The sequence below is a fragment of the Lissotriton helveticus genome, chromosome 3_2, assembly GCF_964261635.1.
Source record: "Lissotriton helveticus chromosome 3_2, aLisHel1.1, whole genome shotgun sequence".
Classification (NCBI taxonomy): domain Eukaryota; kingdom Metazoa; phylum Chordata; class Amphibia; order Caudata; family Salamandridae; genus Lissotriton; species Lissotriton helveticus.
In genome coordinates, this window is record NC_136062.1 from 335,281,907 (window position 1) to 335,309,138 (window position 27,232).

Sequence of the window (27,232 nt, forward strand, 5' to 3'; positions counted from 1 at the left end):
TAGTTCCGTAGCGGGGTGTGGGTTTATAGGGGAATAGGGTGGAAAGTAATTTAGGTATAAAAAATGTATTGATTATTTGTTTTAGGTATTATTTTGTTTTTATTTTAAATTTGCATTTTTAGTTCCGTAGCAGGTTGTGGGTAGATAGCGGAATAGGGTGGTAAGTAATTTAATTATATAAAACGTATTGAATAATTTGTATTTATTAATATTTGTTTAATTGTGATGTTATGGTGTTAAATGTGTAAATTAATTTATTATTGATTATTTCATAAATAGTTGCAATTAATTTAGATAAATTAAATAGTAACTAATGATGATAATTGTCTAATTAGTTTTAGATGTGGCGTTGTGTTTATAGGTGTAAATGGTGGGAAGGGTGGGAAGTAATTTATTTTGTATTGATACATTATTAACTAGTTGGTAATTAATTTAAATTAATTAATTAGTAATTAATTATGGTAAATATGTAATTCATTTTAGGTGTGTGTTGTGGATATTATAGTCTTAAAGAATGTGTATTTAATGTGTGTTTATTATCTTTTTCTATTAATATTTTTTTAATTCATTATTAAGTATGTTAGTTATGGAAATAAATTTCAATACAAATGCTGACTTTTTTTATTGATCTGGTGTTATAAAGTAGGAAATAAAATAAACACATTTATGTTTTAATTAATTTGTTATTATATGCTCCTCTTAAATAAATATTGTTTATACATGTATATATTCATTCATTTTATATAGTATTTGTACCTTTTTGTTATATGTGATCAAAATTATAATAAGCATTCTTTTTATATGTTTGATATACTTGCTTGTGTATTTTTTTTAAGATTATGTCATTTTTTTCAATTGCTTAAATGTTATTAGTAATTTTTTTTTTCTGCTATCCAACACTTCCCTTACTGTTGCACAAACTGGGTTGGGAATAGTAATTTTTACCCCTCCACAATACAGCATTTTCACTACTGGTGCACTAATTGGAGTGGGAATAGTAGTTTTTACCCCTCCACTATCGAGCACTTTCCCTACTGTTGCACTCATTGGATTGAGAATAATAATTTTTACCTCTCTGCTATCCAGCACTTTCCTTACCTTTGCACTCACTGGAGTGGGAATAATAATTGTTACCTCTCCGCTACCCAGCACTTTCCCTACTATTGCTCTCATTGGAGTGGTAATAGTAATTTTTACCCCTCCACTATCCAGCACTATCCCTACTGTTGCACTCACTGGAGTGGGAATAGTAATTTTTTACCCCTCCGCTATCCAAAATTTTCTCTAATGTTGCACTCACAGGAGTGAGAATAGTAATTGTAACCCCTCCGCTATCCAACACTTTCCCTACAGCTGCACTCACTGGATTGGGAATAGTAATTTTTACCCCTCCGCTATTCAACGCTTTCCCTACTGCTGCACTCACTGGAGTGGGAATAGTAATTTTTTTCCCTCCGATATCCAAAACTTTCCCTACTGTAGCACTCACTGGAGTGGGAATAGTCATTTTTACCCCTCCGCTATCCAAAACTTTCCCTAATGTTGCACTTATTGGAGTGGAAATAGTCATTTTTGTCCCTCCGCTATCCAATAATTTCCCTACTGTTGCACTCACTGGAGTGGGAATAGTAATTGTTGCCCCTCTGCTATCCAAAACTTTCCCTAATGTTGCACTCACAGGAACGGGAATAGTAATTTTTATACCTCCGCTATCCAATACTATCCCTTCTGTTGCACTCAATGGAGTGGCAATACTAATTTTTTACCCCTCCGCTATCCAATATTTTGCCTAATGTTGCACTCACTGGAGTGGGAATAGTAATTTTCCCTCCGCTATCCAACACTTTCCCTATTGCTGCAGTCACTGGAGTCGGAATAGTAATTTTTACCCCTCCGCTAGCCAAAACCTTACCTACTGTTGCACTCACTGGAGTGGGAATAGTCATTTTTACGCCTCCGCTATCCAAACCTTTCCCTAATGTTGCACTAAATGGAGTGGGAATAGTAATGTTTACCCCTCCGCTATCCAAAACTCTACCTACTGTTGCACTCATTGGAGTGGAAATAGTCATTTTTGTCCCTCCACTATTCAATACTTTCCCAACTGTTGCACTCACTGGAGTGGGAATAGTAATTTTTACCCATTCGCTATCCAGCACTTTCCCTACTGTTGCACCTATTGGAGAAGGAATAATATTTTTTACCTCTCTGCTATCTAGCACTTTCCCAACTTTTTAGCCCTCCGCTATCCAGCACTTTCAGTACTGTTGCACTCACTGTAGTTGGAATAGAATTTTTTTCCCATCCGCTATCCAATACTTTCCCAACTGTTGCACTCACTGGAGTGAGAATAGTAATTTTTACCCCTCCGCTATCCAACACTTTCCCTACTTCTGCACTCACTGTACTGGGAATAGTAATTTTTACCCCTCCGCTTTCCAACATTTTCCCTAATATTGTACTCACTAGAGTGGGAATAGTAATTTTGCCCCTCCGCTATCCAGAACTTTCCCCACTGTTGCACACACTGGAGTGGGAATAGTAATTTCTACCCATCCGCTATCCAATACTTTCCCTACTGTTGCCCTCACTGGAGTGGGAATAGTATTTTTTACCCCTCCGCTATCCAACACTTTTCCTAGTGCTGCACTCATTGGAGTTGGAATAGTAATTTTTACCCATCCGCTATTCAACAATTTCCCTACCGCTGCAGTCACTGGAGTCGGAATAGTACATTTTACACCTCCGCTAGCCAAAACTTAACCTACTGTTGTACTCACTGGAGTGGGAATAGTGATTTTTACCCCTCCGCTATCCAAACCTTTCCCTAATGTTGCACTAAATACAGTGGGAATAGTCATTTTTGTCCCTCCGCTATCCAATACTTTCCCAACTGTTGCACTCACTGGAGTGGGAATAGTAATTTTTACCCCTCCGCTATCCAAAACTTTCCCTAATGTTGCACTCACTGAAGTGGGCATAGTAATTTCTACCCCTCTGCTATCCAACACTTTCCCTACTGCTGCACTCACTGGACTGAGAATAGTAATTTTTACCCCTCCGCATGCAATATTTTCCCTACTGTTGCACTCACTGGAGTTGGAATATTAAATTTAATTCTTCCGCTATCCAACATTTACCCTAATTTTGCACTCACTGGAGTGGGAATAGTAATTTTTACCCCTCCGCTATCCAAAACTTTCCCTACTGTTGCACTCACTGGAGTGGGAAAAGTCATTTTTACTATTCCGCTATCCAACACTTTCCCTATCGTTACACTCACTGTAGTTGGAATAGTATTATTTTGCTATCCAAATTTTCCACACTTTTGTATTTAATGTATTGCGAAATGTACGTTTTAATTTTGTTTTATTAGTTTAGTGTTTTAATTAATTATAGCATGTTTTTATAAATATTGATATATGTATTTATTTTATTTTTACATAATTTAAAAGTTTCAAAAATGAATAAAGATAATAGTTAATACATTATTTTAAAGTAACTATATGTATATGTATAAATTATTGTTTGTATGTTTATATATTTTTTATTGCGTTTATTTTTAAGATAATATTAATATTTTATATATTTAACATATATTATTTTATTCAGATTTTTAAATTGATATTTTTTATATCTGTATTTTTAACTTCAATATTTTTGATTCAATATTTTTATACTTACCTGTTTAATTATAGGGAATCAAATATTTTTATTTCTATATTTTTTCGATTTTTTTTTACATTGCTGTTTTTAGCATCGATATTCCATCAGTGAACCACAGTGCCTATGACCCCGCCTCACCCCCTCGCAGCAGTCCTTGAGGTTTGGGTACCACAGGCTGCAGTGAGTGTGGCTCAGTGCTCACATGCATGTGGAGCATAGCGATACAAACAAACATAATATGCATATCTTTTACCTTAAGTTCAGCATGTCAGTTGCACAGGACGGCTCAGTTGTTTGTATAAGGCCATGTTGTTGACGTGTTGTCAATTACTCCCTTCCCCTCCTTCTGCAGGAGTCGCTTAGAGAGGCGGAGAATCAATTCCGGGAAATGGAGTTGGAAGACGAGCTCCTACGTGGGGCCTCCTGTCAACAATGTTTTCCTGACTGCCTGGAATCAATGCCTGGTGTGCAATCTCTGCCATGCAGGTAGAACTCCCATTCTTTTGGCTAGCGCTGATCAGTCAGCAAAAAGACGTGCAAAGATCCCCTGACCCCATTACCTGTCATTTGCACTCACTTGGAAAGAGAATGCATCAACATCATTGGAACCTTAGGCAACAGGTTTGTTCTGGTCTTTGTGGACATGTCACTCACTATCCAGCGGCCATCTCTCTGAGGTCAGTGACTGCACCTGTGGTGGCCAGAGGTCTGATGGGGATTTTTACCCATATGGGGTTTCCTAAGGAGGTAGTGTCTAACCAAGGCACTAACTTCATGGCATGTCATGTGGGATGAGTGTGAGGTAACCTGAAAGTTCACCAGACTCTATCACCCTCAAACCATTGATCTTGTAGAAAGATTCAACAAGACCTTGCAGACCGACTGAAGCCAATGTGATGTACATGGGACACCCTCCTTCCATGCCTCCTCTTTGCCTACAGGGAGGTGCTACAGTAGGGAGTAGGGATTAGCCCATTTGAACTCATTTATGGCTACCCTGTTAGGGGACCTCTGAGCCTCATGAAGGAGGGGAGGGAGAAAGCTCCCAGGAAACCTCCCCAGAATGTGGTCAGCTACTTGCCGCCCCCCTGCAACCAGATGCACCCTTCCTGAAAAAGGCAAAATCCAACCATGAGGTTATGAAACTCTGGTATGATAAGAAGGTTACTGGTGGAATAACCTGGCCAGAAAGTATGGGTCATGAAGCGTGTGGAGCCCAGAGCTCTCCTGAATTGCTGGACTGGCCCAGAAGAGGTGAAAGAGTGAAAGGGAGAGTCCACATACCTGGTGTATTTCCAAACCGGAGGTTTACCCCTGGTTAAAACAGTAGTGATCAGTGATGTGTGGGGTATGTCTATTAAAAGTACTCGTACAGCCGGATAATTGTCTTTAATGAGTCTGGATTCGAGTTTGTATTAAAAAGTTTGTTGGTGTGTGTTGGAGAGTGATTAGGGCTCTCACACACTATAATTAGTGATGAAAAAGGTCGACATGTTTCAGCCCTTGGTTGCCTGGTGGGGTCAAGGGGGCTTTCTTCAGGACCAAGTGAAAGGTGTAAAGAGACCGAGGGCATCTCAGTGAGTGTAATCTCCTATAAACAGGTTTGGCTGTTCATGTGTAAAACTGGGAAGACGGAAAAATTAATCCTTCTCCTAAATAGGTCTCAAGGTACCTTAGTGGATTTAAACACGTGCCTCAACGGGTCCCTCAGTGGGTCGGGAAGGAGATTACAGTCACTGAGATGCCCTCTGCGAATACTAAACTGTCATGATTATGAGATTTTGTTATTTTTAGTGACAACATTTTTTTTCTTCTCACTTACTCAAATTTGAACTGACTATCATTCTTGAACTCTGCATTTCAAATATGTGACCCGTATCTTATCTTATCTTATCAGTGCTCTGATCAGGGGAGGGTATCATATAGATATGCTTTGCCTACACGCTGTGTTAAGTTAGCATGAGCTTATTAGGAGTTTAAACGCCATTTTACCTTTCTGCTGCTTCTGCACACGACACATAATTGTTACTTTAGCTTTGAGCCTAGCTGAATGTTTTGCTCCACACGAGAATAATATGTTATTGCTCTGATATCAGCTTTGCTTGGTGAGCTGTGCCTGTACAATGAGTGCTGAAGCCTTCAAGGATATCTCAACACACTGGTTGTTATGAGGTCTGATCTTCGCACGTTCCTAGACATAACATACATGCAGCTGCGGCCAAAATTCTGGCTTTTGGCACGTTTTATATTGCATTGCACAGAGCATACACACACACTTGATGGTGCTTCGCATGGTAGAGAGCTGGTGGAAGATGATGTGATCCCTTACCACTAGGATCTGAGGTATGGAGCCGCCCTGCTAAAACCCAAAGAGACCTTCTTAGATATAATATAATATACTAGCAAGGGAGGGTGAGGATTAGGTGTCTTTTAGCCTTCTTCCCTCTAGCATTTTAACATGCTTTCACCCTTTGTATTCTTTGGACTAGTAGCTATGCTGATTACTTTGTTTCTTATAATATGTTTGCTTGTATTAGCTAAGATACTGTGCTTGAGAACACTGCATTAGAAAATAAACATTTCAAATGTGCACGAGTCCTCATTTACTCCTTGTTCTGGATTTAAATGATTGTATAACGAAAGAGTGTTCCACATTACCTGAGGTATTCTAAGTCCATGTTCTAGTTTGTCTAAACATTGGGAGTTTGTAATGACCAATGAGACACTGTAGCTAGTCTGGTAGGGGATTTTGGGTACTAAGGTGAGTTTTGGCACACCCTAATTCACTGAGGTTACAAGTCTCCATGCACAGTTCTGTATGAGAACGGAATCCCTGAGACACCCCAAAACATGGTAATATTGGCTCATACTCAATAGGCATACTTCATTTACTTATAAGTCTCTAGTACAGTGCACAACATGTGCCCAGGACCTGTAAATCAAATGTGACTAGTGGGCCTGCAGCACTCTTTGTGCCACCCACTTAGGTAGCCCTTTAACCATGTCTCAGCCCTTGCATTTCAGAGCCTGTGTTTAGAGTTTACACTGCCATGACAACCTGGTAATAGAAACCTTTTACAGGCCCCAACTCTCCCTTTTTATACATATATGTCACCCCTGAGATAGGCCCCGGACAACCCAGAGGGCAAGGTACAATGTATTTAAAAGGCAGGACATGTACTTTTATGTTCCACATGTCCTGGTAGCGAAAGACTCTCGAATTTGTTTTCACTACTGCAAGACCTATTCCTCCCATAGGTTAACATTGGGATTTCCTTATTACATTGTATAAGTGAAATTTCTAATTGGATAGAGATTATACCTTTAATTCTGGTGTTACTGGAATCACAATTGAAAATTCAAACTTATGGTGGTCGGGTTTTAAATTGTAATTCTGAAAATGCCACTTATAGAAAGTTGGCATTTTCTTACTTAACCATTTGGTGCCTGTAGTCTGATACTGATCACATGTCTTGATGAAGTTGGCAGTTGGGCTTTGTGTATCCCTCCTAGACACTCCCCTCAGTCATGCCTAGACTCAATTGAAGCAGCTGTAAAGCAGCCAGCGCGGGGACACACTTGCTAGTGTAACCAAGCGCTTTACAAGATGTATAAATAATAATAATAATAGACAGCCACACACAATGGGAGCTTAGTTATGTCTCAATGGGCCATCTCTGGCAGGATGGGAGGGAGAAGCTGGGCGCAGCCTAATTTACAACTGGATAGGGTGTATGCTCTTCACACAAAAAGGGCTTAATACCCCCCTGTAGTGAGTCTGGAGCCAGGGCAGGATGGGAGGGCACCTGTGCACCTTAAAGGCAGGTCTTTGAAGTCTCCCCCACGTCGAAGGCATCACTGGGTATAAGCACTGGACCTCAGGCACGACCACTTCAGTACAGTTCTGGACCTGTGTTTACTCTTCCAGGAAGAAGGACTGCTGTGCTGCTGATGGACTGCCACTCTGCCTTGATGTGCTGATCTGCTGCCTGCTGCGCTCTTGCCTGTTTAAGAAGGACTACGCCTGCATCTCTTGACCCCAGGACCTAGAGTGACTCCAAGAGCTGGTTGGCAGGCCTCCTGATCGGAAGCCTCAGAGACAGGCTTTCAACCTCTGACCTAGACATCTGTTAGTCTAACCTGCCAGGAGGTGCCACCTCAGTCCCTGATCCTCAGAGGTGGGGCCTAAGGTACTTGTAGCAGAATCAGTGCATCCTCCCTGCTGAGTAACGCATCACCTAGCAAAACTGACGCATCTCCGCTGAGTGGTGCATCTTTGAGTAGAACCAGTGCATCAGAGCTGCTGCATACTTAGGACATATCGCAAAACACTGCCATTGTCACTGCAAACTGCATCTTGGAACCGACACATTGCCTTTGGAACTGCCCGTGCATGACACTTTCCCTAATGCAACTCCTTGCATCTCTTGTCGACTGCAGCCTCAATGACGACAATGAAACTCTGTGTCACAACTTCACCGTTCATCGGAACCGATGTATTGCCTCAGTTGTGCATTGCATCTCCCACACCGGACATTGCATCACAAGCCCCATCGACTGGATCCTCAAAGTCAAAGAGGGAATCCACAAAAGGCTCTCGTACCGCAGCCTCTCTACATCTCAGAACAAATGCATCGCCTTGGCTACATGATGCATCTTCAACATAGATCCATGCAACTCACCACAACTGTGATTTAAGGTATTCCATTCAGCAGGACTAGCTAGGTCTCTGTAGCGGGCCCGTGATTCCTCACAGTTAGTCTGAATTTGTGACTTTGTCCGTGTCCGGCGCAACCAGATATCACCAATAGTGCTTTGTGCTTTTTGCTCTAGTTCTCACAAAAAAAAAAACATGCAATAACTCCTGTTCTACTCATTGGATTTTTGTTGCTCTGGTCTTGCTTTATTTATTAAACTACGTTCTATATTTCTAACCTGCTGTGATATCCTTTTTGTTTGATGTTTTAACGGTTTTACTATTTGAGTTGCTGCACAAATACTTAACACACTGCCTCTAAGTTAAGCCTCACTGCTCTGTGGCAAGCTATTCGAGGGTAAGCACAGGTTTATTTAGGGCTTGCTTGCCCATACCCTTACCCTAACCAGGACTGTGTAGGAAAGTAGGATCTGCTTTTGTGGTCACCCCTTCTTTTTGCATGATGTAATGCTGTTTCTGACTAATCTGACTGGGATACTGCTAATCAGGACCCTAGTCTTTCTGCTTTCTCCCCTAAATTGCTATGGTAGATACTCAAAAATATCAATAGCGGGAGCGCCATGTTCATAAAAATATTCTCATAGGTTCAAGAGCGTTGAACCCAAATCTTCATTTATTGAAGTTTTGATTATAAAAGGATGGTGAGACTTATTTCATCAATGTCCAATCCTCCACATCATATCCAATCGTTATATAACAAAACAGGTACAGTTAAACAGCCGACGCGTTTCGTCCGGGAACGGACATCATCAGGGCTCCAAAAGTATTCACTATATCCACGTGGTTTCACGAAAAGTTAATCCCAGAGTTGTTCACCAAATTATCTGGCTTCTTGTGTACAATGGGAAAACCTTGATTCATATCCAATATTATTCTACCTCATGAGGCGGAAGTCAGTTCACTATCCAGAAATCACAATTTCTTAATATTTCTTAGTTATGGCCTGGACTCCTACACACATTCTTGACTTGACTTATCTCCAATCTCTCAATATATTGAACAAATGCACTGTCAATTCTTTCTCTTAATAAGTCAAGCAGTAGGCTCAAAATATTCTTGCTAATTCCAACCAAACTGACGATTAAAGTCCAGGCCGGCGACATTGGGCGTTTCCGGTACCAATGTGCACATTGGAATTAGAAAGAACATTTTGAGCCCACTGCTTATTGAGACCACTGTGTATTTGTGCTAATTACCTGTTTCTATTGCAAAGTATTGTGTGTTGCGTGTTTATCTCTGGCCAGGAGATATCTAAATCTGTTACAGATTGTCTTACAATAAATACATACTTTTATAAATACACTGTGTGGTTCTTTTTCACTTAATCTATATTAATAAGATTGTTTTCTAATAAAACACACTGCTTTACACTCCTTCAAGACTTAGCCTGAAGGTTGCTTTCCACAGCTACAACTTAGAGAGCTCTCTACCGTTGTCTAAAGACCACTAACATCTCCATAAGGGTTGTCTGGATCAGTGCAATGTGTCCACTTACATAAGTGTACACCACATACTGACCTGCCTCCAACAGACTGTGATGCTGATTGACCAGGGTTCATACCTCAGTCAATCAGTAGCCAAGTTTCTAACATTGCCCATTATAGAGGTGCCCATTTTAGCACAACTATCAGGGATTAGAAGAGACAGTAATATACAATGACAGAAATGAAATGGCTGTTTTTACAAAGTTTACCTTCCTTCACTGCTGGACACTGGAGAGTCTTTCCTGCTTTCCCGATGATTACTCCTTTTTTTCTTCTCAGGACTCCCAGTTAAAAGCTTTGAAAGAAACAGTTCAGGTCTGCTTGTCTTCAGTTCTACACAAGCAGCCCGCCACCATGAATATCATCCCTTTAAAGCCAATCGAGAGGCTGATATCCCAAGTTACAAACGTCTCTAAGGATGTTCCTCAACTAGAACACAATGAGGTATGTTTTCTTCTGTTTTGCACAGTTGTCCTCATAAAACCAGTACAGTGGATTTTATTGTGCTGTAGAATGCATTAATGATTATGAAGCACGATTTATGCATGTAGCACATAAATAGTGTATCATGTATCAGAATGAATAAATAAAGTTTGTTACAGCTACTTTTATTACACTGGACATTCATGTTGAGTGTGACTCTATCTTTATAATATTTCCACGGTTCACAAACATACAATAGTGAGTCCATGTGCATTGCTGGGGTTCAGATTAGATCATCCATTTATTTTTAGCGTTGATACACTATATGCTGACTTTTTTGCACATGCCTCAGTGAACCTATTCGTATTAAAATAGCGTCTGGTCGGAGAGGAAGGTTGTATTAAATGCAAAATTATAACTGCTATTTTCCTTAAACTACTTTTACTGGGAATATAGCCTGAATATGAATTGCCTTCTAGAGTTCATTACAAGAACACTGATTCCATCGCCATGATACCACTAATCCTGAACTACATGCGATTTTGAAAGTCACTTATTAAACTGTTTTATGTACATTTTGCAACCTATTAAAAGACGCTTATTGGTGTGTATTTCGTGCAATACATTTTTCACTATGTGAAGAAGGTGAATGAGTCTAATAGAAAAGATGATGTTTGATCATGTATTATAAGGAATAATGCACTCCTTATTTTGTTTCACATTAGGGTATTACCTTATGTTACTTCAGAGTTCCGAGACTTTAAATAATCACCACACCCTCTACATTGTGGAATTCCACAAAGATATTGTGCTTCTCCTTTCCAATCTCTAAATTAGGGGCATATTTACAAGCCCATTACACCACCGGTGCATCACTGTTTTTTGCGTTCCACAGCGTGTTTAGTAACATTAACAGCTTCGCTATAGACAGTTTTTTAATTATTCGGAGATCGTCCCTTGTCGCTGTGACTATACTGAGCACACTTCTCCTAAAGAAATCATATGAAGGATACATTTTGACTTTATAATCAACTACACGTCCTGAAGATGGTCTGATAGTCTCATTGCCAACACAGACCGAAACGTCGACAGTACATCTATTTCCTCCACCATTTATTGATTTCAAGGAATCGTTTTCTGATTTGTCAGACCGTTTACTCTTGGAATAGATGTTTGCATATTTGTTTGAAAGGTAAAGTTATAATACCTTGAACATTATGCTTGGTTGATTCTGAATATAATTCCCTTGGTTTCATTTATGTATATATTTGTTTTTTTGAGGAAATGATTGCCCCGTTGTCATATAATTGATACTGATATCAAAATCTGTTTGTTTAAGAAAAGCAATTCTCCCCCTTTTTCTGTGTTTAAATCACAAGTTCATCACTGATCAGGCTGAACAAAACGGATTGTATTATAAACAACTACTTAACTACGACCATGAACAAAAACCCTTGTAGGCGCCCTCTAACTATTCTTGATTGCATTGCCCAAGCCTCCAAGGGTTTATTGGGTTTGCCCGTTCTTTTACAATAGTGCGAAGGAAGGTACCCTCGCACCATGGTGAAAGGGTGCCTGTGATGTTGGCACAATTGTTTTTGTGGAGAAAAGGACATGTTCCTGCACAAAAACAATCAATGGAGGTGTTTTCCTATTTCTGTCTGTGCTGGAGAATGGACAGGTGATGCCAAACTATGTAGTACAATTGCTCATAAACCTTGTTATTAAGACAGTGTCACAGTGCGTCAACTCGTTAGGAATTGCCTTCAACATTACACATTTTGATAAGAATGAAAAGATAAAGACACTTTTTTCAATATATATGAATTAATCTCGGGATTTCTCAAATGAAAATGTAGATTAGGTTAATCCACTTTAAAGAAACTTGCCTCTGCAAAGGAGTATTGTGCCCACCGTATTAGGGTCATTAACGTGCAGTAGAAGCTGTGTTACTGGATTACTTTTACAGGTTTGCAAAAGGAAAGAAACAAACCACTCTTATGTGTTCATGTTTAGACCCCATTTAATGGTTGCATGTCCACAATATAGAATGACTAAGTATAGTGTTGCCAGAACATCATGACCAAATATTGACTACCAGATTATTGTGAAGGGAATGATGTATGTAAGTTTTAATTTCCTATTCTTAACTTCACATCTACTTACATTACAAGCAATATGTCGTGTGTAGAGACATAAAGTTATTTACAGTAATTCTATACATACCTACATACTTTTAACATCATTATTTTACACCGGCATTCACTATTTGGTCACACTATTCTGGTAGCTTAAAACTCAATATTGTCAGAGGATACTCATTTTATGAGTGAAGAAAAGGCTCACTGTACAATCCTTAGTAGTAAATTCTCTCTAGAATGATGCTGCTGAATAGAATCAGTTACCTGAATTTGAATGGGTGTACTTGTATACAACACATCAAGTGAAAACACTGCCATGTTCAGCAAAACACCAATGTCTTTCTTTAGCACACCTTCCATGTTTTGCGTGGAACAGCTTAATGTAATTCGGAGAGAACAACAGTAGTCCCTGGGAGATCCTAAATTACACACTCTCATTATTAAATATGTTCATCATAGATACAATCTTTGACCAAAAACGCAACTTGTTCTGTGTTTCCTGCATGGCCCATTGTCATTTTCCCTTCGTTGGCCTAGTTTTGCACGTTGTTGGCTTAATTTTCTTTTGCACACTTCGCTATATAAATACTCTTGCTTTTGTGCAAAATTGTATTTTCACACAAAACCTGCACATATTTTTGTGTTCTGTTCTTTTTGTAGGATTTAGCCTGCGCACTGTAGACAAGTTCAAACAATGCCCCTCTTTGTTCTCCCTGGTCATACACAAGCACCTAGACATAACAAGAGAATGCAGCTGCTATTTGTGAGCACACATGTCTTGTCATAAAACTAAGGATGAGAGTTTTTAAAAAGACACACACAGAGAATGGTCCATATGCAAGATTACTGCATCAGCTGAGATGTAGAACATCCATCTGTGGACGCAAAGGTACAGGGTCCACCACTCATACCAGGGCTCTTCGAAATTTAATCATCTAGCTTCACTAGGCAGGGAGGTTTAGGCTGATATGTCTTATAACATGACTGGGCTTTTTATAGAATATGGTTGCATAACCATGGTGATGGCATTTTGCTATGCATTTGTTTTCTAATTTTGGCACATATACTGCATATTCAAGCACAATAGTTTAAATAATTATTATAAACTTGGACAAGCACGTGTGGAAGGGTGGTCTATTACTGCGATCCCTGAGGGAGGCATGAGTGTTGCATTCTGAGATGCTAATTCACTGGTATCTCTGAAAGATTGGGAGGGCGAGTGAAGCACTATAGCTTTTCGAACTCAGACTCATAGATACTGAGGTAGTATGGTGACTCAGTCCCTACATGCCGATGTTCTGTGGTCACTAACATAGTTCTGTTCCTGAGCAGAATCCTTGCAACAAACTGTCCTGTCACATAGATGCAATACCCCAAATTGTAAAGGTATCAAACTTGGGAACAGCTCCAAGATCTTGACGTTCCTAAACAAACCCATCTCATGTCAACGCATGCAACGGTGTATTGCCCAATATGTTCCCACATCCTACACTACCGGTGGCATCAGACTTAGTTGAATTTAGTATTGAGGGTGTGGTCGGCCTACTGAAATAGTGAAACTATTTCAGATACTGGTATCTTCCTCAGATGTCTGTGGTAAACTGGTACTGTGGTGCTCAGATTCAAACTATTCCTTGAAGCAAGCTATGAATCTGGGAAAGAGCATGGTCCATAGTGCCAACTGAAGCTGCTAATCATAACCTCATTGGTGCAGCATGAACCTGGTCAATTCGAAGAAGACGTAATTTGCATTCTTGAATTCCATAGCATTCAAAGTGAACAACCTGCACTCTCCTGGCTTGGTATGAAATCTGAATAACCACACAATTTGAATCAAAAAGAGGGCCTACTGTGTTTTCCATCTTATTCATCAGATTAAAAAAGAAGCTGAACGTTTAGCCGCAACCATTTTCTGTGTTGGGAGGGCACTTGAACAGGAAGCAAACTCCAATGCTTGTAGTTGGGCTGGAGACAATGGGAAACGCTTTGCAGTTGCAGTTCATTCTCTTTTTAAAACCAGAAAATAGCTGTCTTAAAATTGGTGCAAATACTGGGGCTCACAAATAAGATGTCTGGGTGCTGGACAGCGCTGCAAGGAATATTGCTACGCTGCCCTGTCAGGTCAGGAATGCTTGCCATCAAAGGGATGGAGAGCATTCCTGGGCCCCATTCATGAAACGTGTTGCATCATTGCGATAAAACAGCAATTGGACACTTTCACTGCACCCTCCTTGTGACACCATGGCGGCGCTGTATTTGATGTATGCCACTCCATGTTGCAATCAATGACAGATACGTCTTGTATCTGTCAGCACTAAAGTCTCTTATTGCTACAGTTGTGTCGCAAGCATAATGCAACTCCAGCAATGAATGGAGCCAGCCTATCCCTGTTGCCCTGAGGCAGCCGTACGTTTTGAAAAGTGGCATCCTAGAATTGTCACAGTGAAATCTGATGGATTTCACTGCACCACTCCGAGGCTTTGTTGCGCAGGAACACACACTCTGCATACATCATACCCGATACAGGTATAATGTGGCACAGCGCTTTAAAAGGTCATGCATATGCCTAGATGGGTCACTTCGTAAATACAGCTCAACGTGATGCAAAATTCACGCTGTAAGTATGCCATGAAAATGACACACCAGCAGCGTTAAACTGTCAGAAGGGGCTCATGAATAAGCCCCTCTGTATTTTTCCCCTATGTTGACGCACAATGGCTGCAGTGCCCCAATGCAGGCACCCTTGTACTATTGTGCAAGGGTGACTGTGTTGTGGAGTTGATTGATGTTGTGCAGGAAGGGACACCTACCTGCACAAAACCTATCCATTCGGGGTATTTCCTCTTTCACTGTGTCCATCAGAATGCTGCACACATAGAAAATGTAAAAAGTTGAAAACATGTATCCTCGTAGTGCCTCCCAAACGTCACCCTGGGGTGGTATAGGATTCTGATGTCACCTGAAGGTTTACAAGTTCTCGTAAACCTGGGAATGCTTCTGATTCCTTAGGTTTGGCGTGGGAACGCCCACAGCAACACCCATTGAACCAGTGGCGGCCCCTCCGCTATAGTGGATGAGCATCGCCCCACTGCTTTCAAGCAGTTCGAGAAGTAGAAACATAAAATGATAATATCTTACAGTTATAACATTTTATCCCTGTACAGCTTTGTGGGTGTCTGGTTTCTGTTCTGCTCTCATAGCAGGTCAGGGGAGGAGTGGTTTGCCCACTCCTAAGTGTGCAATGACTGTTTGATTGGCCCTCTTGGGCCACCTAAACAAGTCATGTACACTTTCCCTGTTCTTCATGCAGGCTGCTATTACAGCCTGCGTGGAGAACATGCCCAGGTTCCCATTCCCTATCACAATGCTGCATTGCAGCGTTATGATTGGTAAGTGAGGCCTGGATGTGCTTCCTGTTCCTCGGAGCGACCAGGAGCAGATACGCAGGACCAGGTGGCAAGCTAAGTTATATGTTATTTTTTAAATTTTCATTTATAATGCAGACACTTCTGCAATCGTGACCCCCTCATAATCCACTGCCTAGCCATCCCCGAGCCATTCTGACGGCAACTGCATGGAACGCCCCTTTCACACTGTTTAATGGGTGAAAGGGGCACATATTTATGAATCCATGAAAAGCCACGTAAAGTGGCTTTGTGTGACCTTGTAAACATACTTTGGCACATTTTGCAACCAGAACGTCAAACATGTGATGTCACAGCGTTGCAAGAGTGTCTCTAGGATAATTCATCCTTGGCAAGGTCAGTGACGCCATGGACCTCATGTCATTGCAGCTCATAGCACCAAGGAGACCACCACTCAATCAGGATCAATCAGGAGTTTGTTAAAGCGCGACTACTCACCCGTAAGGGTCTCAAGGCGCTAGGGGTGGGGGGGGAGTTGGGGGGGTGCAGGTTCCATTCCATCAAGGAGGGGGTCTGTCGAAGAGCCAGGTTTTGAGGTTTCTTGCAAAGATGGGGAGCGATGTTGTCTGTCTGAGGTGGAGCGGAAGGGCGTTCCATGCTTTGGCCGCGAGGAAGGAGAAGGAGCGGCCTCCCGATCTGGTCTTTCTGGTGCGGGGGACCACAGCGTAGGAAAGCTGGGCTGATCGTAGGGTCCTTTGGGGTGCGTGGAATTTGAGTCGGCTGTTCAGGTATGCTGGTCCGGTGCCGTGGAGGGCCTTGTGTGCGTGGGTGAGCATCTTAAAGGTGATTCTCGCCTCGACGGGGAGCCAGTGGAGTGTGCGCAGGTGCTGGGAGATGTGGCAGTGTTTTGGCAGGTTGAGGACCAGTCTTGCGGCGGCGTTCTGGATGTTCTGTAGCTTGCGGATGAGGTTTTTGTTTATTCCGGCGTAGAGTGCGTTGCCGTAGTCGAGTCTGCTGGTGACCAGGGCGTGAGTGACTGTCTTTCAGTGTTCGAGGGGGATCCATTTGAAGGTCTTACGAAGGAGGCGGAGGGTGTGGAAGCAGGAAGATGAGACAGAGTTGATCTGGCGGTCCATTTTGAGCTCGGAGTCCAGGATGATTCCCAGGTTGCGTGCGTGGTCTGTGGGGGTTGGCGGGTTTCCGAGGGCGGTGGGCCACCAGGTGTCACTCCAGGCATCGGGGTTTGGGCCCATGATGAGTACTTCTGTTTTGTTGGTGTTTAGTTGTAGGCAGCTGTTTTTCATCCATTTGGCGACGGCTTCCATGCCTTCTTGAAAGTTGCGTCTGGCGGTGTTGGGCTCGTTGGATAGGGAGAGGATGAGCTGGGTGTCATCTGCATATGACACGATGTTGAGTCCGTAGGTTCTGACGATGGGGGCAAGTGGAGCCATGTAGACGTTGAAGAGCGTCGGGCTGAGGGAGGAGCCCTGGGGGACTCCGCAGGTGATAGGTGTGGGGTCCGAGAGGAAAGGGGGGAGTCTGACCCGCTGCGTCCTGCTGGAGAGGAAGGAGCAGATCCAGTCGAGGGCCTTGTCCTGGATTCCTGCATCGTAGAGTCTGCGTATTAGGGTGCGGTGGGAGACTGTGTCGAACGCCGCTGATAGGTCGAGGAGGATGAGGGCTACTGTTTCTCCTTTGTCCAGTAAGGTGCGGATGTCGTCTGTTGCGGCGAGGAGGGCGGTTTCCGTACTGTGGTTTTTTCTGAAGCCGGATTGGGAGGAGTCGAGGATGTTGTGTTCTTCAATGAATGTGGCGAGTTGGCTGTTGATGGCTTTCTCAATGACTTTCGCTGGGAACGGGAGCAGGGAGATGGGTCTGTAGTTTTTGAGGTCGGTGGGGTCCGCTGAGGGTTTGTTTAGGAGGGGGTTGACCTCGGCGTGTTTCCAGTCATCGGGGAATGAGGCGGTCGCCAGGGAGCGGTTGATGGTTTGGCGGAGCATGGGTGCGATGGTGTTGGCTGCTCTGTTGAAGATGTGGTGGGGGCAGGGGTCCGTGGGGGCCCCTGAGTGGATTGACTTCATTGTCTTCAGTGTGTCTTCGGTGGTGAGGGCTGTCCAGTCATCAATCGCTGGTTTCCGGGTGTCGGGAACCCCTTACATGCATTGCTGACCTGGAAAACAGCTCCATTCCCTGTGAGTGACGACTGGACCTGATCCCCTCTAAGTGCTGACCTTGGTAGACCAGAACTTTAGAAACAGGAAGCTGGAGACCAGGAACCGCCGAAATCCAGAGACACTCCAGAGCTGTCTGTAACTATGGAAGAAGGGGAGACGCACAAACAGTTACAATTAGGTTATCTGCCATCTGAGGAGTCACATCTGGGGGCTGCATGGACTCTGCACCCGAAGACCATGTTGCAGTGGGGCCCACGCCATTGGAGGAGTATTCAGGGTAATGTCGGGATCCTGTCTCTGAGTGCGATAGCACATCATCGGCGCCACATGCAGCCCTTTCCGCCTCTCTTGTACAACCTGCTGCGGATTAGGGGGTCGCTGATAGTTGTGGCAGGAAAGCCTACTCCTCCTATGCCTCCCAGTACAACTGGCTCCGTGAATGACAGCCTGATGCACAGTCCCTACACTACCTGTCCGCAGCATCTGGGGACCAGTATATTGCAGCAAGGTCCAGCACTGTTCAGCAGCGTCAATGATTTGTGTGTCAACATCTGAGATCACTCGAAGCCTTTACAGGTAGAGGGGGGAGTATTTGATGCCCAACTCTTGGAGGCATGGCTTAACCACTAGAGACGAGCTCCTCTGCACCTCCTTGGCTTAGGCAGAGAAGAAAATAACTGATGTTATCCACTTTCACCTGCCCCAGCTAGCGTACCTTCCTGAGGACAGTGTCACAATCCCTGTAGGAGGTGGGAGAGAAAGGGTCTAGGACCTGTCCCTGGAAGCGTGTGGCTCACTGGCACTCGATGGGCCTGCTCCACAACAAGGAATGGGGAGAGTGCACCTGCTGGCAGTAGGTCACTCAACCCTGTCTGAGTATATGCCACTGCATCAGAACCTTCTGCTCCCTCAGGCAGACCCAACACCATCATGTTGTTATGCTGGAAGCGGCCTTCCACATTCTCTGCTGTTCTTTCCAGTAACTTCACATGTGCCATTAGCTGCCACACCTCCAAAGCTGTGCTCAGGCTACTCCTAGGGACTGGGGCCAGTTATTGCTCAATGTTGTGTTCCTTCTAAGTCAGCTTGTGATGCTCTGAGCGGTCCAGGGTGAAGTTGACTGTGATTTTGTCCGTGTGTCCCTCAAAATAAGTGATGTTTGTTCGAGAGAGGTACATGTTGCGTGTACAGAGTCTAGTTTGGAGTACAGGTAGTACACTCTCACCTGCTGGGTTTCTAGCGATCCAAAGCCGCTTTGTTCACTGACACGGAGGAGTGGCCAAATGTTAATGACGCACCATCTGCAGGCAGGCCATTGTTATGCCAGACTCCCAGGCACTATGTTTGACATACTGTGTAGTGTGCCCAGAATTCAGAGGACAGGAGATGTGTGGCATGGAAAATGGAGGTACAGGCATCAGGCCAGAAATTAAGGTTGTACAGATTGGCAAGAGGGGCATACAAGCAGGAGCACAGGGTCTCAGTTCACATGGGCTTCCTTAGGGGTGGCGGGTCCCCCACAGATTGTGCCAGATGTCCTTGAGGGGGCCTATGAACTCACTGAGGGCTGAGGGGCAGGTAGAACACAGGCAGCCCCTGACACATGCAAGCGAGTAAGAGAGTCACAGCTGTTCATGGAGCCAAATTCCAGCACTCTGACATTTGGAGTAGCTGTGCAACAGCTCAACATAACCCAGGAGGGTGTTGTGAAGAAGACTGCTGACTTGTCCTGTTGACAAGGGCAGTTTGACAAGATTGAGAGGCAGGTATAGGGACCACAATTGCTCAGGTGGGCCGTCAGAAGGCCCTTCAAAGGCCAGACTTAGCAGACCGACTGTTTGCAGCATTGAAGTGCACGTTACCTGGATGTCAGTTTTGGCTCTGCATGAAAGGACAATGTCTCCCTCTACAGCGGCACACAGTTGGTGGATGGAAAACATCAGGTGTGGAGGGTCTGGAACCAGCAGGGAAGGCAAGCGACCCCCACGGCATGGGTGCCCCCGTCCTCAGGCTCACCGTAAGCCTCTGTTGCTACGGGGCCTAAGATGAAAGCACCAGGCTGCTGCAGCCCACTGTCCACATTGTACCCCAGTAGTCAGGTGCCCAGCAGGCAGAAAGCACTGTTGGTCTATGCATGTACATGCCTCTTGCACCCCTGCAGCAAGAGGATGTCACCAGATGCCATGGGAAATCCAATTTGGTCATGAAATCCCTTCCAGAGTTACACAGCTGTGCAGCCATTTTGATCGTCAGCTTGGTCATAACTGCATTTTAATCTCTATGTGGGCTTCAAGGGTATTATCTTTAATTATTTGAGCTCAGGACAGAATTGGGAGTGTTAAGGCTGACTCTGGGAGAATGATTCAGGTAACCCCCCAGCTCACAGCTTAATCATATTTTCCCCATTTTCCTAAATGTGAACTCTAGAATTAAAATGGGCAAAGGGATATTGAGTGGAAATAATTAATGAGACTGTTGAACAGTGATGCAAAATATGTTAAAATCTTTGTTCAGCTTCCTAGCAGAATAGTGTATGGTGACAATGGGACGACTGTGGTTGGGAAAACAAGCGGAGTTCCTGGTCATATGGGGGGACAGGGGTTATTGTACCTTTTATGATGATTTCACAAGACAGGAGTCAGTTTGTTTTCATGAGGCAGTGCTGCTAGGCACCTTAGCATTGCCTCTATGCACTTCAAGAACTTAACAATAAGTCAATGTCTCTTAACAGTGTTGGTCTCCCACCTGATCACTTCTGTGAAATAATGGGAGTTAATAAAATAGCAAACTCTTTCCAATGAACAATTGGATATTTTAACCACGTTTGCCAAACTCCAGCAGGGAAAAGAGGAAAACAACCAAAATTAGTTTATAGCTATCTCACAAATCCAAAACTGCATGGTTCGAAACTATCGGCATGATTTAGAGATTGGTAGTCAGGGTACCTTGTCTCAAACATGGCAGAGTACCCTGATTAATAGGGTTGTTTGTTGACTGGGTCGTGAGCTCTTGTCAAGCAACATCCACAATCCCTGGCAGTGGGAACCATAAAATGTTAGTAAATTAACCTGTGCTTATTCCCGGAAAGCTTGGTACAAAACGTGTCAGGCTTAACTTAGAATATGTAAAGTAAGTATTCCCCACATAAACAGTAATAAAGTAAAAACACAATACAGGAACATTTATCATTATAGAGTACATTTAAAAAAACTATTTGACTCCAAAACAACAAAAATCCAATAAATCAAACCAGAGTTATTAATTTGTAAAAAGATTTGTGTAAACTAGCAACTAAAAGATCAAAGCCAAACACGTACATCTAATTGCGCGAGCGTGGTTCAAAATCGAAAAATATGGCCAACCTGGATCCTTCGAACTCTTTTTGAGGAAAATGTTATGAGATGGTAAAGTTCATTGGGTTAAAGTACAGCGAGATGTCTGGAGAAGAGCACAGCAAATTCAGTTGTAAGTGCCAGCAGATTTACCATTGAGGCACACATAATCCTACTATTCTGACTGTCAGGGAGGAATTCATAAAGTCTAACTGTTAGTTACATCCAATCATGCGACCAAGTACAGACTAGAGCCTCAAAAGAATAGACAAATGCCAACTTTCTAAAAATTGAATTTTTTAAATTTTACAATTCCAAAGAGACCAACCTTGGCATAGCTCCCTCATCCCAATTAGAAATTACAGCTTATTAAATGTAATAAGGAATCCCCACTGCTATCCTACAGGAGGGGTAGGCCTCACAATAGTGAGTTTTATACTACCAAGACATGTAAAACTTAAAACTGCACGGCAAAATTACACAGCACCCTGCCCTATGGGCTACCTAGGGCCTACCTTAGGGTTAACTGATATGTAATAAAATAGTTTAAGGCTTGACAAGGGAGTATTAATGCAAAGCCAGCATGGCATTCAGACTGCAGTGGCAGTCCTGGGACATGTTTTAAAGTACTAATTAAGTAGGTGGCACAATAAGTGCTGTAGGCCCACTATTAGCATGTCATTTACAGACCCAGGGTGTATGGAATATCACTCTACAAGGGACTTACAGATAGATTAATTATGCCAAGTTGGTATAAGCCAATTTGACCAGTTTTTAGGCTGAGAACAAGCTATTTAGCAGTGGTTAGCAGTGGTAAAATTCACAGGGTCCTAAGGCCAAAAAAACAAATTCCTGCAAAGTACAAAGACAAAACGTTTTGGGGGTGGCCCGGCAGAGAGGGCCAGGTCCAAAACATGCCCTCCAAACTGATGGTCCATCTGGTGTTTGAAGGCGAGTGGATGCTCACCTTTACCCCAGTGGCTCTGACAGCAAAGACCTTCCACTAAAAGCCCTACAGCCAAACGAGCTTGGGCCTGTCGGTTGAAGTGCATCTGAAAATCTACCCTAAACAGGCTGTCTGAAATACATTTGTTTCTCTTTGGGACCACCAGGAAAACCATGGCAGTTCGCAAGAGAAACAATAAAAATGGCTCCACTTTAGTAGTTTTTCTAAAGCCAGTGTTTGCTCAGCAGTCGCATGAAACAAGGCTGTAGTTCAGAAAACTGTGAATTGCTTGCTCCTTTGAAAACATTGTGATGTTTATAAATGGTGAGTGTTAGTATGGTGAGCTATAGTTCATAATATAAGCTCCCCTGGCGTATGACGGGCCGCATGCCAAAGTCTAAGTCAGACTGTATGTTTGTCTTAATAGAGCTCATGATTGGTAGAAGTAGTTTCTAAGTTAAAAACACAAATATATACAATTATATGTATGCCAGTTGCTACTATTACACAGCTTAGTAGTTTTATATGTTGGGAACATATTTCTTTAGTAGAGCTTGAAAACTCAAGATTTGCCACTTTAATGGCACATAAAGCAGTTGTGGACTGATCAGTATGAGATCTACAGGTGTCTGAGATCATTAATATTTGTGAGCTTCAAATGCTGACCATTATACAGTTGTATTGTCTTCACTCCTCTAACTACTACCCAAAGCTAGCCTTAATCTACAACCTCTACATACAATTCCTTATCAATTCCCTGCACTGCCTTGCTCTGCACCTACTGAGACAACACCTGCTCTCACCACCAAAACTAAAAAGAAATATCCACAGCTTCACCCTCTAAATACCAAGGGAGTGATCCAACATAGGAGTGATAAAATCAAAGGTTCAAACAATGCAGCTACATTAGAGGCAGTGGCACAATTTTGCCCAGCAGCAGCCAGCAGAAGGTCAGCAACAAATTGAGATGGGTGTCCAGGATCCACATTGAGATGACCAGAAAGAAAGGAGGAAGTTCCTCAAAAATGTGTGAACTTTGTTACCTCAAAAAAAAAAACTCCTGCTAACTCCAGCCACACCCATATGGTGCACTTACCGTCACCTGGGCACCCAGGAGAAGAAACACGTTGTTCATTAGATTGAAATAAGGTGACAGTAAATTGGGAGTAGAAATGACTGAAAAACAGAAAAGACAGAGGGCAAAACCTACAGCATGTGCTATCACAAAGCAAGCAGTACAGCAAAAAAGTAGGTCTTTACTAAACATTTAATCAAACTTTTGGGATAAATGTGTCCAAATAACTACTCAACCTACTCAATCAAGAATTAAAGATATCCCACTGCAACTTACACTGCAACTTACAACCACTGTGAGCATCTTCTATTTTTCGAAATAAATATTCCATATATTTGTATATTTGTGTATCCTGAACTCTTGTGAAGTCAACTTTGCCCCATCATTTCATGAGTAAACAATCCTACATCCTACAGATCAATGCACAGGATGTTGAGATCTGAAAGTTCATCCTTTCTCCTGACAGCATCATGGAAAGCATCCTGCAAACATCCGTATATTTCATGCCTCGCCCCTGGCATCACTAACCTAATCAACAGATTATGTATGTGAACGATTCTTCCAAGTACAGTTCTGGATAAACGTGCCCTAAAATCATGTCCTAATCTCAACATATCTGTAGAAATAGAGGTAAAACCACAACTTGAGTACAATAGAAAACAGTTTAATCCTTTTACCTATTCCACGTGCCGTCTGACGTCACGGTGGGCGTGGGGGGAGAACGGCCTAGGGCCGTCCGTTTCGCATGGGTTTTCTCCCACACAGCGGGGGAATTCCAGCCGCTTCGAAGGGGATAAGACCAGCAAATTGGGTTCAAACCAAACAATCGCATTTTAATTTGTGATAAACCCCTTGAACTCTGAATGGCTTATATGGTAGATTATAGCAGTTGTTTCTAAATTAAGAGTGTACAAAACTGCGTAATGTTCTTATTCAAATTTCATAAAAAATCACAAAATTAGCTCATGGCCCACTTTGCAATCGGAATTATAACATGTGCAGTAATGCGCACTCTTCTATTGCAATAAATTCCCCAGGTAAAACCTTTACTAATATCTGGTGGACAATGCACTGCATATTGCAAATTTTGGAGCTTGTATAGGGTGTTAAAACCATTCTGAGGAACGAAACTCAGAATGGGTAGGTAATATCTCACCAAAAAATTTGAAAACCGTTCGATATAGATATTTACTGAGTGAAGTATTTCCACCAAAAATACCGGTACACTGGTAATGAGGCCCTCATGAGGATGTATTTGAATGTAACCCAATTATCTCATGCAGATATCGGGTTTGTGCATTTCTTAAGACTATTAGCCTCCATTTTTTTACTTTGAATTTTAGAGGGTATGTGTTAGAAATGGGGTCTCTAGTTGGCAGAGGTTTGCAACCTGTCCAAGTAGGGACCACAATTCTATTCAGGGTAAGTCAGATACACACCGCAAATGTACCTGTGCTCATCCTCTGGGAGCTTTGCACACAGCAGTCAGGCTTAACTTAAGCGCCAATGGGTAAAGCATTTTTGCAACACTTAAACTACAGTAACCCAATGATAACACCACGAAAAGACTCCACACAGGTTAAGAAAAATAGAGAATATTTCTTTATGTAAAACATGACCAAAATGACAAAAATCCAATGAGTGGATTTGACATACAAACAAAGAGGGGTCGAGGCAATAGAGTACTGCACTCGCTAGAGAGAGAGATTGGGCAAAGTGTAGTATATTACAGGTGGTGCAATGAATCCGAAGTACAGCCCCTCTATACTAGTGAAGGGAAGAATTTCCAAGCAACATACATATTGGTGGTTCAACACTCAAAATTTGGTAATGATGTCAAATAAGACGTTTTTATTTGGACATATATTCTTGTCCTTTCCACAAAACAAGCAGCCTGCTGGGCTACTGTGGCTACTGTTTGTTGGTGTGGGTTTTAAAAAAGAAGAAAACTAATAAAGAATCATTGAAAAAAGAAACCCCTCTGTTACATATTTGTTACATGCATGATTTTCAATGGTTATGAATACTTGTGTTGTGGAAAGGATAGGATATATGTCCAAATATACATTTGTCTTATTTGACATAATGATCAAATTTTGAGCGCTGAACCTTCAATAAGTAGATGTCGAGATATGAATTCTTAAACATTAAATGTGAAAACTATGCTTAGAAGTTACTAGCGTCAATAGGATAACTGAGGTCACAAGGGACAGGTACAAATTCAAAGTTCAGGCCGCCCCGGTAGAGGGCAGGGTGGGTACAGGACTCAAACAGGTCCTGCTACAGAAATGCCTTGGATAAAGCTTTAGTCGACATCAAGAGCCCACTGTATCGTTGTCGAGCCATGCGAAGGGAGTTTTGTATTGTTGTTGAGTGCCGACAAAGTGAATGCAATGTGTTGTTGATCCAAGCAGAGTGTTGTCTTTGAGCTGTGGACGCTGTGGATCCGATGTCGTCCAACAGCCTCTGCATTGGCATCGAAGGGTGCTGCAGTAGCAGTAATTAATCTGTTTTTGCAGAAATTATCTGCAGAATCCACTTCTAAGGCCCAGGACTTGAGGGGGCACCTCAGGCATGGCTGCTTTTGTCTTGGGCAGTGAAAGGACTGTACTTTCTGCAATCTACTTTTGTGAGTTTCTCCAAGGGCTTGAGGTAAAGCTTGGCCCATGTTCAAGAAGTCTCAGGAACAGCAAAGACTTCAAGTTCTTCTACCCTCAGCACTGGGGACTGTGTGTTTTATGCTGCTACAGAAGAAAAAGCAACCCAATGCCGTCTATGACGCCACTGCCGACTCAGTGTCCTGAAGGCACTGCAGATGTCACCGCCGCAACAACGCGCAGCGACCCTGGTCTCTCCGACGATGTGTGTTGATGCCACCACCGAGCCACTGCTCGCTCAGCAACCTATGGGTAACGTACTCCACATCTCCTCGCTTCACGACTTGGTATACCTGACAACACCACTCCACTCCAAAATCGACATCGCTGCTTTCCCCATGGTTCGTGGGCACCGCTCGTAAAGTTATATGCCGCACCGCCTCATCCCACACCACATCCTTGGCATACCGACGCCGGAGTCATCAACTCCAGTTCGTTGGTCAACGACAGAGCTTCCGCAACTAAGCTGCCTGCCGCAGCTGGCACCATGACCTGCCAGCACCGCGACGAGCACAACATCACTTCGCACCACGACCCTGGTCTCACAAACGGCGCCATCTGATGCTGCTACCGAGAAGCAGCACCTGACGCTCCTGACTATAACTGCGAGGGGTTCGATCTGCAACGTGTGTGACTTCGAGGGCCCGACGACTCCTGCACAGACCTCCGGAACCGACGTCTGCTGACACCGTGCTTTCGGAAACTAAATGAAAGGTCGTAGACACCCTGCATTTATAAAAGGTACTGTTTTCCGGATCTTCTCGACACCTTAGCTGGCCTGCGACGCCGCGGTCAGCCAGAACTGTCTGGATTTGTTTGTTCACGACGCCGTAAAAGACCCAGAGGGAGCTATCGACTTCCAGGAACGGTTTTTCAAGCTCATTTTGATAACAGTACATTTCTAAGTACTGTATTGTGATTTGTATCATTTTCTGGTCTTATCTTGAGTATATAAAAATATTGGATCGTTTTCTAAACTGGTGTGGTGTCCTTTTGTAGTGCTTCCACTGTATTACTGTTGGTTATGTGTAAATGCCTTTTGCATTGCCTCTAGAATAAGCATACCAAGGAGGTGAGCAGGGGTTATTTTAGGAGTATAAATCCCTCATTCTGACTAGGAAGAAGGGTCCCTACTTGGACAAAGGTACCCACTTCTGCCAACTAGAGACCCTCATTTCTAACAACTGGTATGAAATGTATGCCGGCCCAGTGTTCCTGCAGCTCTCCCACACGGAAATATGAGGAAAATGTG

At 43.0% G+C, this 27,232-nt stretch overlaps 1 protein-coding gene across 3 annotated transcripts in view; it reads left to right on the top strand.

Annotated features, from left to right (window-relative positions):
- LUZP2 (leucine zipper protein 2) overlaps window positions 1–27,232 on the top strand; it is a 1,331,862-nt gene that overhangs the window by 1,041,299 nt on the left and 263,331 nt on the right. For all 3 annotated transcript variants that reach the window (XM_078684660.1, XM_078684657.1, XM_078684658.1), the window contains exon 9: window positions 10,147–10,311. In XM_078684660.1, the coding sequence (XP_078540786.1) occupies window positions 10,147–10,311 (165 nt within the window). The remainder of the gene's footprint in view (window positions 1–10,146; window positions 10,312–27,232) is intronic.